This window comes from Nipponia nippon, unplaced genomic scaffold (assembly GCF_047370975.1).
Source record: "Nipponia nippon isolate SJK-2023a ecotype South Korea unplaced genomic scaffold, ASM4737097v1 scaffold_12, whole genome shotgun sequence".
Lineage (NCBI taxonomy): Eukaryota > Metazoa > Chordata > Aves > Pelecaniformes > Threskiornithidae > Nipponia > Nipponia nippon.
Genome location: NW_028262313.1, coordinates 835,496 through 849,165, shown reverse-complemented (window position 1 = coordinate 849,165; position 13,670 = coordinate 835,496). Strand labels below are relative to the sequence as shown.

Here is a 13,670-nt window from a genome sequence, read left to right as displayed (position 1 = left end):
AAAATCTGTACTCTTGAATGTGTCCATAGGGAACGGAGATGAGTACAAAAACCTAACTAAACCAACCAACGCAGGCGACAGAAGAAAAGTGTGATCGATGTCCCATTAGAGCCAGAAGAAAACAGTGCTCAGCAGACTGCTAACAGCACCGGGCCTCCCAGAAGCAGGCAAGATCAAGTCACCAGGAGGAGAAAAGCTTAAACGCTAATATGGCAAAGGCACTAGCCTAGCAGCTTTCCTAAGTCAAACCAGGATACATAAATATATATATACATAAATATAATATATATAATTCAGCAAATGCTTTCTACCATGCTTAAAACACCCCTAATCAGTTGTTTAATATTTTTCTCCCTCAACTAGAAGGGAAAAAAAAAAAAAAAAAAGAAAAAAGATTCATAATCCTATTCATTATGGTTACAAACAGCATTGTTTTTCATCAAGGCAGCTCCTCCAGAGTATTCTCCCAGCACCATTCACCCTAGTAGCAGTGTAAAGAGGAACTTGGCCTACCTGACACCTGCAGAAAGGGAAACCTGTTATGTCCTGCAATTCCCGCCCTTTCCTCCCGCGCTGGAGGCTGACAGTGACTACAGAAGGCTTTTCCTGCCAGCTCCCACATCACAAACACCAGTGCCGCCAGTTCGTACGTCAGGTTCATCCAGAGAACGACCACAGCCTTCATGGCATTGCTGCAGGGTCTTATTTTAAACAAAGTGCTTACCTGAGCTGTGATATGCTCTATATGCTTGGTTATCAGTCTGGCTTAATATCCCAAGGGCTACTGTTAAGTTTTACGAGGACCCAAACTGCTTGATATTCAGCCCAGGGAAATCCCAAAGAACAAGACATGCCCTACGGATTTCCGTGAGAATGAAGGCCCAGGGAAGTTCAGAAAAGGTGTCAAAGCAAGCTTGGGATTTCCCACTTTCTTGCTCCTGCTGGGAACCAGGACCTCACATGGTTACGGAGCACAGGCTCGGTACTTCAGATGTCACAGTGTGGTCAAGCAAAGAGCACGTAAGGAATCCGTAAGCTATGGATTGTTTGCATGTGACTTATCAGCTCCTGATCTTGTCCCTGCCCATTGCAGGAGGGATGGACTAGATGACCTTTAACGGTCCCTTCCATCCCAAAGCATTCCATGATTACCAGTTCATACACAATCCCTGTTTTGAATGTTTGGTTGTTTGGGGGTTTTTGGCAAGACTGGAAATGACAAAGTTGCTCCCATTTGCCAGTTTTGATCCCACTGAAAAACAAAACGCCCTTGCTTGTGTTTCTGCTCCACACCACAGCTCCTTTGCCTTTGTAGCAAGGCCACAGCTATAGAAGAGACGAGGCCCACCTTCTGCATCCCCTGCAGAGCCTGCTGGAGAAGCTTCATCTGCTGCTCCTTGGTTGTGTCTTCGTCCCTGCTCGCTTTGCCCTGCTCCTGCTTTAGCAGCTCCACCTCGTTCCGGTAGGCGTCCAGCTGCCAGCGCAGACTGTCGTTCTCTTCTTTCAGGGCTTCCACCTGTGATACCAGTGCTGGAGAACAAGGCAGGCAGGGATCAAAAGGCAAAGAACTGGGGGCAAGAAGCCCTTGGGTGCTCCCCGCCACCGCCCAGTTACAAATCCAGAGTACCAAAATGAATTTCTCCCAACCGCTGTTTGTGATGTCTCTTTAGAAAACAAGCTCGTCTGGACAAGAGCACCTCTCAGTGATGAATGCGGTCTTTAAGTTGGAAGAAAAAACAAAAAGCAGCAAAAGGACTTATTGGGGTGAAATGCCCATGCTGGCAAGGAAGGAGGTTTCCTAACCAGCAAAGCTGACAGACTCTGGGCCAGGCTCCACTGGCACCTTCAGCCAGGAGAATGTCTCTAAGTCATGGGATGAAACACCAGCATCAGTCTGGTGTCCACGCAGGGCTTGATAAATTCAGGAATGGAATTATACAACATTATGGCTGCAAAGACAGCTTTCAAAACACACCCATGATGTGGAGGGCACAGCCTGCCTCGCTGTTAACCTCTGGCACTTGGGCCGCGGCCGGAGCATGTGGAGGTAGGTTTGCCTGGGACGCGCGCGCTGTAGTCGGAGGACAGGGAAGACAGACGGGACGCGCTGCGTGGGAAGAGGGGGGGTTTGGGTGGGTTTCATCGAATTGCCCCCACTCGTTCTCCCAGGCAGTGAATGTGTGTTGGATCCCGCTCTGCGCAGCTACACACTTCAGAAAGAAGGACGGCGGGCAATATTCAGTAAATCAAAAACTGCTTTCCTCATACCAGAAAATCAAGGTGGAAATGAATTAACTCCCTAAAATGGATCTGGACAAAAAAAGGCAGTTTCCAGCCCCTGCTCTTTATGAATGCAAAGAGCTGACAGATTTTGCCTGGTCACTTGGCCGTCGGGGCGACTCTTTGCCCCCAGGCACCATCTGGCCACACAGCGCAGGGCCAGGCAAGGAGATTCTCTAAGCTTTGACTACAGCCGAGAGAGAGACACATGCAGGCAGGCCTGTGCCTGCACTGCCGCATTCAGCAACAATGAGGGGGAGGCGGGACCGTCGTTGGGCAAGAAAAGCCTTCAACTTACAGCCTATAAACAGTCTCCCTAGCATAGCCCACGGCGGTGGGAAACGTACCCAAGCACCACCGAAACACTCCTGCAGTCAACAAGATTTGTGCCTATTTGCCAGTGAAATGCTCGGGAACAGCAGAAATCGCGGTGTTTCCGAGACAGCGCAGGTGTCTCAGCAAGGCACCTTCTGAGAGAGTGGAGGTGTCTGAATAAGCAGGTGTCCTCCTCCTTATTTCAGCAAAGGCAATCCAGAAGGAAGAAAAGACTAGTTGTTTTTAGCAGAAGCGTTTGGAGAGATGGGCCTTTCATAGTTTTCTGAGGCAGCAGACAGCTTAGGGACAAACTACATTGCTTAGGACAAACGCGAGGGACAGAGCGGCTCTGCAGGTGACCTCACACCAGGCACCGGGAGGAAAACAACTCCAGAGAACTGCAGCCGATTGCTCTGCCCGTGACAGTTCTGGGGTACAGAACAGTCAGAATGGGGCTCCTGAGAGGAACCACTGCAAAGGCAAGTACTTCGTTTGTGAGCTGTAAAAAGTGATTTTACCTGATTCTTCTGTTTCTTTCATCTCTGATGGATCTTCTATTTCTTCATCAGACATTTCCATCTCCTCCTCTCTTCGAATACCCATTAGTTCATCATTATGAATGTTACGAATTTCCTAAGGTTCAGAAAGTAGAGGGTTTTTTAAAATACAGATTACAAGGAACAGATTGTTTGGCTAAAAAGATGCTGAAATTTAAGTCCACAAAATGCAAATCCATGATAGAAGAAAAGGGAAATGATAGAAAAAAATTTGGCACAGACTATGAGATCAAGGACAATATCTAGCACGAGTCAATCAGTCAATGCTACTGGTATTACCAACTCTTCCATCTCCCTCCTGCTCTTTGCCCCAGGGCAGGCACCCACCCTTGCCCACTGTAGTTTCTCGGTGAACCCTCTCCCCTCATCTGCCCTGCGTGACATCCACTGCCTCTCCTACATTCAGCGCTGCCCAACCTCGTAACCTCCGCCGGGTCGCTACCTCACATCTTCTTGCTTCCAGCACACATCCAGATCGGTAACTCCTTGCCACCACCAACTGCTACCCGGGCTCTCCCCTGCCCCGCGCACCCGAGGGCTGTGCCACTCTTACCCATCCCTGACGCCATCCCGCCGGGCTCCCGCCCCGCGCTCTCCTGCTCGGCGCCTGGGACGGATGCCCCCACTCCGAGTGAGCGAGCAGTACTTTGGTTCAGCCATCACCGACAAGTATGCCTGACCGAAGCCAGCCCTGCCGTGCAAACCGCGAGAAATTGTGCTAGGCCGCATCTTCTCAGGAGCTAACGGCACCAGCCTGAGCTGGGACTAGACCAAACCAGAGCGAGCTCTGCACAGACAGGCATCAGCCCGTTTGCAAGGCAAGGAAACGCCTGGCTCAGCCTCCCCATCCCCTCTGCAGCGCAGGACAAGCAACATTCAGACAGCAGTCAGTTATTCAAGGAGATGGAGATGTCAAGAATGCTTACTAGAGGCTAGCACGGGCGGCCAAGTGTCCCTACCTGATGTCAATTTACCACAGCTTCACTTGGATTACGCACCCCAGAAACAGCCACAGGAGAAAAGATAGAGAAGATTTGCTTATGAAATAAAATTAATGTCCAGCTCTTTGTAGATTTTACTCTAATGGCCTAAAACTTTCAAAAACTCTGCTTGCCAGCACCGAGCACACGTCCACCAAGAGCAGCCAACAGGGCAAACGACCATGCTTTCAGCTCGGATGAACGGACACCTCGGGGACGGCAGCGGGGAAAGGGCAAGAACAAGGCAGATCTGAGCGCGACGGGCAGCGCTGGCTACGCTTCCAAAGCAACTGCTGCCTGCCCTAGAGACCACCCGTAAAACGGCAGCTGGGCTGAAGATCAGGGGAAAAATCTTCCCATCATCTTGAACGGACTCTGCTCAACAGCTGAAAGCCTGAAGCGGCCCCGAAGCACCTCGAGCACAGCGGGCGGCGGGGCAGGCCTGGCCGGGCTGCGCTGCAGGCTGTGCCGTGGTGCACCAGCGCCCTGACTGCGCCCAAGGGGAGAGGGAAAAGCATCGGAGAAGCCAAATAACTTGAGCTCAGCCCTTCCTGAGCAAGGGAATACGCTGGCTGGTAGCTACCACAACGTGATGGTTCACCAGGTCTCAAGCTTCCATGGCTTCTTAAGGAGCTGCCTGCAGCTACAGGACCTGCCGGCACTACCTGGGAAAACCACCTGAAGTCACCATTGATAAAAATAAAACCCTGGCCTAGCCTAACGACTGCCCAACACACACCCATTCCCTGAGCTGCCCGCCAGGCTTCTCTCCGATGCGGTGATCCACGGGATTAACTTCTGCCAACGCTGTACCAAGAAGATGCATCTTGTGGGTCCACCTTCCTTCAAGAGGAGGCCCTAAGCTGGGGGAGACCAGCAGGCTGAGCCCAGCAGCAAGTACTCCTGGAAGAGGCCTCACCAGTGGTCTCACAGCCTCTTCCCACTGGGAGAACTTACCTTGGAACAAAAGACAGCTCCAAACGGAGAGCGCGCTCCCACCCCAGTCATAGTAAGCAATCTCAGTAAGCAGGGAAGAACAGGAGCACTAGGGCTCAAAGTAGAGGCATCATCTGAATCAGGCTCCCCACCTGGCTTATCAGGTATAAACCAAAACCTTAGCTCCTCCTTTAGCTACTACGAAAGGTTTGACTCGGTGGGATTTGGAAAGAAAGTCCCAGAAGTGCAGTCTCATGGGGAGATCACAGCTGGAAACTTCCCAGGAAAACACAGTCATTTGGAGTTTTCCAACGCGGTGGAGGATCGATCATCTGCTTTTTACCAGAAGGCCACTGGCTGGGTATTCTCCAACTCTACGGACCTTCCTCAAGTCACAGCTATGTGGGAAGGTGGCCTGCATATACCCAGCCTAAGGGTGATCACAGATCACCAGCTTGTCAACTTTTGATATTAAATAACCTTAAAAGGTGAAAAATGACTTCTGGCTTTCCTGGGATAGACTTGCTTTCCAAGTTTGTAATGAGGAACTCGATACCTGAGAAAAACACAGACCCACGTGAAGATTTACACCAGAGGGAAGGGATGCCAAGCAGAGGGACCTGACAGGCTGGGGGAGTGGGCCCATGTGAACCTCAACACGGTTCAACAAGGCCAAGTCCAAGGTCCTGCACCTGGGTTGGGGCAATCCCCAGTACCCGTACAGGCTGGGGGATGAAGGGATTGAGCGCAGCCCTGCCAAGAAGGACTTGGGGGCGCTGGTGGGTGAAAAGCTGGACATGAGTCCACAACGTGCGCTCGCAGCCCAACCGTCTCCTGGGTGCATCCCCCGCCGCGTGGCCAGCAGGGCGAGGGAGGGGATTCTGCCCCTCTGCTCTGCTCTGGGGAGACCCCCTGGAGCCCTGCCTCCAGCTCGGGGGTCCCAGCACAAGGAGGACATGGACCTGTTGGAGCGGGGCCAGAGGAGGCCACGGAAATGGTCTGGGGGCTGGAACCGCTCTGCTAGGAAGAAAGGCTGAGAGAGATGGGGTTGTTCAGCCTGGAGAAGAGAAGGCTGCGGGGAGACCTTATTGTGGCATTTCAATCTGTAACATGCAGAGAGGATATCACTAAATTTGTACTCCCCGCGATGGCCTTTCAATCTATAAAGGGGACTTACAAGAAAGATGGAGAGAGACTTTTTACCAAGGCCTGTAGCAACAGCTTTAAACTGCACAAGGGCAGGTTTAGACTGGACATAAGGAAGAAATGCTTTACGATGAGGGTGGTGAGACACAGGGCCGGGTTGCCCAGAGAAGCTGTGGATGCCCCATCCCTGGAAGCGTTCAAGGTCCGGTTGGATGGAGCTTTGGGCAACTGCATCTACCGAAAGGTGTCCCTGCCCACGGCAGGGGGTTGGACTGGATGGTCCCTCCCCACCCAAACCGTTCTGTGATTCTATGCACAAGCAGTCTGGAAGACAAGTCTTGTAAGAAGCCATATGAGACTTCCTGACAACACCAAACAGAAAACTTTATCATGTTTCTGCTTTGCAGACAAAGTTCAATGTTCTTTATTACTATATTATGAAGGTTAAGAAAGCAAAGCCCATATAGCTTTTATACGCGACCTCTTTCTCTATGGAAACAAGAATGATAGATGTACAATCTCTTTCCAGAAAAGCAATTTCTCCTGTCTATAAATCATGTTCTTATCTCAAATCTGTCATTTATGCCTTTGCAGATGAGATCTATGGAGAGAGACTTGATCAGCTAGTTGATGCACTGTTTTCTGTTGGTTAATGTCACACATACATTGGAATATCAATGCGTCGCCATTTCATGAAAGATTAACATTGACACACACTAGAAAATAAGGATAATGTACATCACTAACAATTTGCACTAACACCCAAGAGCGCTGGATTAATTACTGTTTCACCAAAAGCAACCCTGTGAGATCCCTCCTACATGAAAGCATATAGTGAGCTGCTGCTTTCATTTCCATGCCCTGGCTGAGACAATCCCACGTCTTTCACAAACTAACACCCCTCAGAGACAAACACGTTTCTCTTCAGACTCTCATTATTACAGGCTCAGTTAAAAACCAATGGTATTTTAACAGAGTTAAAGACTAACAACCCAGACTAACGCTTCCAGAGGGCGGTGAAGCAAACCTGTTCTGTTTCACCCTGGGACGAGACCAGGAGGATCCACGTGGGTCTGAGCCGCGAGGAAGCGGCGATAACTCACAGAACGCCCCCGGAGCCACCACGAGGGATGCTCGGCGAGCTTGGTGTTCTCGCGGAGTCGCAGCTACCTAATGAAATCACTAAACTCATTTAACACTGTCATTTTCCAACACAAAGGTATTGGAAATGGAATATTTTAAAATATTTGCATGCCATTTCTTCTTCCCTGTTCTGAGTGCTGTCAGGAAAGAAGCGATGGTGGAATTCATTTCTTCCAGACGCATCAGAATACCACGCATGGCACTGATGTGCTGCACAGGCGACTTTAGTATAGCCTCGCCTTCAAATCCGTAACAGAAATCAGTGTACACGCCTGACGGACTGGCACACTGCGGGGATTTGGGTAGAATATCTGTGCTCTCCGGCTTGGGGCTCTACTCTTGAGAGAGACACCTGAATACTGCAGAAGAGAGATCTGAGAAGGAACAGCTGAACAGGATTTCAGCATCATACTGAAACAGTAGCAGAACAAGATGCTGTGGTTGAAAGCTACTCTTGCTCGCTTTTTGCTACTCTACGGCTTGCATACGAGTCCTTTTTCCTAGGAATAAACAAGCACTTCAGAATACACTTGTCTTTTACCACTGCCTTCACCTGGGTGGGTGTCATGAAGCATCTCCAGACTTTCAGCTCTACCTCATCTACACAGACACAGGCACGCTCCGGCAGGATGGCTGTACGCTAGAAATACTGAATGCAATCCACAACTGGGAGCCAAAAAACTGGTCTTCCAGAGAATTACCGGGCAACATTAGGCAAGCACTTCTTCACGCAGTGCCTCCCCTTTCCCCGTATCAAGAGGGTACATTCACTACTGGCTGCACAGGGCTCTGGAAAGCCACACGACAAGGTCCAGCAGCCAGCAACCTTTGCTTTCCAAGCAAGGGAACCAAAACAAAGGAAAATGAAGATCCAAAGCTATCGGGCAGAGTAGGATTTCTCGCCCAAAGCTGACTAATCAGCGGTGCGTGCAGACAGGACCCTCTCGGCTGGTTACGCATCTGTCACGGGAACACTTGGACAACGGTGCCCAACGCCCAACTCCTTTCCAGTCCCTCAGCCACAGCTGCCATCTTACGCATCCAGACTGATATTCCCAGCATGACTTTGCTGAATGCTGGCAACCCACTGGGCTGGAAACCTTCTTAAGGTTATGCTGAGATGAGAAAGTATCTGCTTTGCCTTATTTTTGACACATAAATGACAAGATCAGCTCCAAACTGCTAGCCTTTCTGCAGTGAATAAAGAGTATTTCCAAACACAGCAGTGTCTCCCTGGATTAGGATAAAAGGCAGGTATTTTTCACAGCAGTTCTTTTCTGCACTTCAGATCTGGGTCCTGCTACTTCAAAGAAGTCTTTATTGCCAGCAGTAAAAACTGATTCGAGCTCCACCCCACTTTAAAAGCTTGATGAGCAAGAAAAACACGGTTTCTTGCTCCTTCCTCCAAAACTATTCATACCCCAGGGTGACAATACTTCTGTTACCACTGCGAGCATTAACCTTTCTAGGGAAGGGACACAGAAGGGAGACCGCAGGGGAGACAAGCTCTGGCCAGGAAAGCCACCACGGGGCCCTTCCGCCACTCTTGGCGGCCCTCCACGTTCCCAGGAGCACAGCTATCTCCTCCCGTCTTCCTCGGGCCGGACAAACATCAAGATGGGCTCCACTGCCAGATGCGGCCAAGCAGCGCGACATCCCTACTAGAGAGGTGACAGAAGGCAGCATGTATTTCACCACAGACTCCAGGACAAACATCTCCCCAAACCACCACTTTCCCAAGAGACAGCCTCTCTTTACCTTAGCTTTATTTTTCTGACATTGTGCCTGAATCCAGTAAGATTTGATAAGACCAGATAAGGGACTGAGAGCTATTCTTCCCCTTGCAGGAAGAGCAGTTTGAGTGACATGCCTTCTTCTGTCACCCCCGTCCTTGTCACCGCCTTTAAATCCTGTATTTCGCTAGCAATGTCGCTGCAGGGGATAAATACACAAAGATGAGCATGTTCTCCCTCAAGTTTTCCAGACTGTTTCCACCTCTCAAGCCTGTCAATAAAAATGTGATAAAACAGATCTCTGATGATGCTTCGGGTTTGTTGGGTGTTTTGTTTTTTGTTTTTAACATCTCTCTAGAAATCCCTCTTGCTTTAACATTAAAAACAGCAGAAAAGAGATCAATAATTATTATTATTGTGCACAACTTCAATCAGCATACAGATCTCAATGTATTGCGACTAGTAACACAAATACCAAGAGAAATCGTTATTACCTGCAACACAAGGGACGACTGAGTAATTCCCATCTTACACTGTGAATTAAGGTGTTGTTATCCACGCGAGCATTGTGCAAACTTAACATCAATTTCCTGACAAGCAAGAGACTGTGCTGGAGGATCTAACACAATAAAAAATTACCAACCTCTGCTTGTTTGCACCACACGCTGATGTTCTTACGCTGAGCTTTCGTGAAATGGTCCCAAGCCTTTTGTTTGGAGGCAGAATGGTACACGGCCACTATCTGCTCGACTGTAGTATCAAATCAGCAGTCAAATCAGGCCAGAATATCATCCAGAGAGGGCGAACAAGAGGAGTAAAGGAGTAAAAAAGTGGAATCAGGCAGGTGGTTTGGCTAACCTTTTCTTATAACACTGTACTGTGCTGAAGCTATGCTCAGGGAAGGGACTCTGTGCCTGGAAAGAAAAGCGTGGACTTCCCCAGGCCAGTGTCAAACGCTCACAGAGTAACGATCAACTGGGAAAACGGCATCTGCTCTCAACTGGAAAAAAAGGAAGGCACACGGCGCGCTGAAAAATATTTAAGTACGCTGCGCAATGCTGTCTATGAGTGTAACAAGTACGGCCGGCTAGCGCTCGCTCTCTAAGTGGGAGGATTAAGTACGACTGCGAAAGCCGGCACTTTGGATGTTCTTCTGCCCGGTGGGTGCCGTCCCGAAGAACAGTGCCACAGCCTGCGCACGACCGCATCCCGGCCGTGCATACGACAGAACAGGGATTCTGGCGTCAGCCATCAACTTCTTTGGTTCCTGAGATTTTTTTCCTTCTATGTCTCTAGAAAATTTGCAGAGGTTTTGGGAAATACAAAGCGCCCCTCCTTGGAGGAGAGCTCACCCAACAGCAGGAAGCACATCTACCTGCTTTTATGTTTTACGCTTCTGATGTTGTAGTAGGCCTAATTCTCAGAAAACAAAAGCAGCTCTCTGCTACTTAGATTAACCTGAGAGTGGCTGAGATAGTAGTGGGTGTTTATAGAGCGGAGTTGCATGCCACTGTCTATTACTACTTACTCTGCAGTGCTTACTGTATTTCCCTCTGGACCGTGTGCCCATATTTTTTACCATGAACAGAATTTGAAAAAAAAAAATAAAAAAAAAAAAAAATCAAGTAGCAAACAAGCAACAGCCAAAATTATTAGATATAAACCCACAAGTTCAGAATGTTCACAACCTAGCCGAGGGGCTCAAGGAGACTTAGGACAATTGCGGAGAAGGTACTCTGAAAGGTACTCTTAAAAAAAAAAAAGTAAAAAAACCATATTCTGACTTACTAAGGAAAGGATGTGTAAGAGGCAATGAATGGTTTGAGGAACTGTTATAAATCACATCTTGGAACTAATACAGCCCATGCCTCTTCCTTGATTTCATGGTTTATTAAAGTACTGAGGTTCGAAATGCTGTTCTGCAACAGGTTTTCAGTTGTGACTGAGAACGGGGTGCTGGGAACACTCTGCTGCATCCTACCTTTGGCGAATAAATCCTGTACACTTCGCTGAGGCACCACATTACCAGGAACTTACCTTGTCTGTGCACAGAAGTGGAGTTGAAAAAGATGACAGAACTACTAACAGACTATAATTAAAAGAGGAAAAAAATTAAGACTTCGTTCTCTCCTGCCCCCAGATGTGGACTCTTACTCCAATAAAAAGCACCAGAAGAAACTTTTGCCAAGTTCATGATAGATGCTTATAAATTAACTGTAGCTACACAGAAGCGATTGCTACTTCTTTTCCCGGAGCCCTTTTAGTTTGGCCTCTCCGGGCTCTAGAAATTAAACGTCTTCCCTACAACAACAGACAACCAACATTCAGCGCGGAAACACTACTCACACTGAACCAGAATCCCTGAGAGAGCAAGTTTGAATTTCTCTTTAGCTTCTTCCATCTCTTTCTCATGAGCTGCTTTCTCGTTCACTAGTCTGCGAATGTGGCTGTTGGCCGACTGGATCATGGAGTAGAAGTTGTTGGCGGTCCTCCTGTTCACTTCTCCACGCTCTATCCAGGTCAGCAAGGTCTGGATGGCTTCCAAGAACTTTGTGTCGTCTGCAGCAAGAAAGGACGCCTTTACACCACAGAAGCGCAGGGTCACCTGCAATGCTTTTAGATCCTTTCCCCAGCACTACAAAACCGCTCTTTCAAGGGTCAACATACTTCAGGCAGCTAAGCACAGTTCTTGAAAGCACGGTATTATCTGAACACAAGGAAGGCAAGTCTAACATCAAGTTGCTGGAGCAAACCGTCTACTGAGGTGCAACAAGAAGAGGACCAGCTGCTAGAAACCTACCGCAAAACTTCATATGCCTATTCAGATGTACTCTTTCGTGAAAGAAAATACCCTCCAGCTCCAAAATAATCAGGCCACACATGGGTCTTGGGCTTCAAAGAAGGTCTTGGGACTTACACTAGTCCTTTTAATATGAACAAAAATGGTTTGGAAGAAACTGTTGTACTTGAGTATGGGTTCGTTTTTACAAAAAGACAAACGATTCTGAAAAAGAGAGGGCTAGGAGAGCTGCCGTGTGCAGGCTGAGGGCTCAGTAAGGTCTAGATGGCACCATCACTGCAGTTCAGCAAGACGACCACTGCAGAACACAAGTCTCTGTCCCAGCATCTGCACAGAAGGGTGGCCGTGGCCCGCAGAACCACTTACCTTTCAGTTTCTCAGCGACAACGCTGCACTCGTGGTCGGAGTAATGGACGACAGGAGGTGGGGAGGGCGGGCGGAAGCGCTCCTCTTCCAGCCTCCGGCGATGGCGCTCCTCTCTCGCCAGCATCCGCTGCTTACACTCCCACTCGTACAGATCATCCCGAGCCTGAGCAAAATCCACGTGCAGGCGCCCAGTATCCTTCTTGTCCGTGCTGGAGCCCAGCCTGATGCGATAGCCTGGCGGCGATGAGAACAGCGTTCAGACAGGACAGGTGCCCTACCTCCGGCTCCGACCACCCACCAGTGCCCGTCTCTCCCTCCTACAGAGCCAGAAAGCCCATGAACAGAAGAGTTTACTGGAGAGTTTAGTGCACAGAGAGCGATGCTGGAGAAGGAAACATTGTCGGGGGCTTGCTGCTGTCTGCCTGTGTTCTGTACAGGCTAGGCAAGGTCTTACATGGGCCGCTCCTCCTCTACACGCCAGCAGGTACTGGGTCTCAAACAGCAACTGCAACTGCACAACCTCTCAGGCCGTGGGACGAAGCCCAGTTGTTCACATGGGGAAGGCAGAACTGCCTTGGATCCACGCTTTCGCAAACTTCAGAAGTTGGGGATGGGAAGGGGAGAATGAGGGGTGAGACACGGCAAAGAGCAGCAGATGGATGGCGGTAATCTTTGGAGCAGCCCCCATCATCCAGCGGGAACGGGAATAAGGTCGGCAAACGGTTGGACTCGATGATCTTAAGGGTCTCTTCCAACCTTAACGATTCTATGATTCTATGAAACATGCATGTCCACTGCGTGTGAACCCTTCTCACCAGCAACGGTTTGGAGGACTCCCTTTCCGGAGTTTCACATCAAACATGCTCCTCTGATTAAGAAAAGCACAGGTGGGATATATGGAAGAAAATCGGAACTACAGAGAGGCTTTGTACAAAGAACAAACCCAGAAACTACGCTCGCGTGTGGAGGACGCTGATGACTGCGCACACGACCACAGCTTTGGGCACAGGAACTGGAAGAATACCTGCAGCTAAAGAGGCTGGTTTGGCTGTGCAGCAGGGGCAACCGCAGAGACACTGCTCTTACTAATGGGGCACTGCAAGTCTAACTCAATTCAACGGTCTCTGGAATGAGATGCAATGCTTACCATCAGTCAAATCAGGCGACAGAAAAGTTTCCATTATTTTAAACAGCAAAGAGCATTTCCCTCGCTTATCTCGACAAGCTCATCCCTCTGGAGAGAGTACAGGCTTTGGAGGCACTACACTGTTAATATACTGAAAGAATGAATTTGGAAGGGATTTTAGCACGGAAATAGAAAGTATTACGGTATTTTTCTAGAATGGTAAAGAGTCGGGTGGAGAGCCCAGGCTGCTCAGGGCAGACGTAGCCAGCACAGCAAATGCGGGCTTGG

The 13,670-nt window shown here is 49.2% G+C and overlaps 1 protein-coding gene across 9 annotated transcripts in view; it reads right to left on the bottom strand.

Annotated features, from left to right (window-relative positions):
- Nucleotides 1–13,670, bottom strand: part of ENOX2 (ecto-NOX disulfide-thiol exchanger 2) — a 57,097-nt gene that overhangs the window by 13,256 nt on the left and 30,171 nt on the right. For all 9 annotated transcript variants that reach the window (XM_087748252.1, XM_087748251.1, XM_087748253.1 and 6 more), the window contains 5 exons: nt 12,257–12,490; nt 11,437–11,649; nt 9,734–9,840; nt 3,114–3,228; nt 1,349–1,530 (listed from right to left, as the gene is read on the bottom strand). In XM_087748252.1, coding sequence (XP_087604378.1) covers nt 1,349–1,530; nt 3,114–3,228; nt 9,734–9,840; nt 11,437–11,649; nt 12,257–12,490 — 851 coding nt within the window. The remainder of the gene's footprint in view (nt 1–1,348; nt 1,531–3,113; nt 3,229–9,733; nt 9,841–11,436; nt 11,650–12,256; nt 12,491–13,670) is intronic.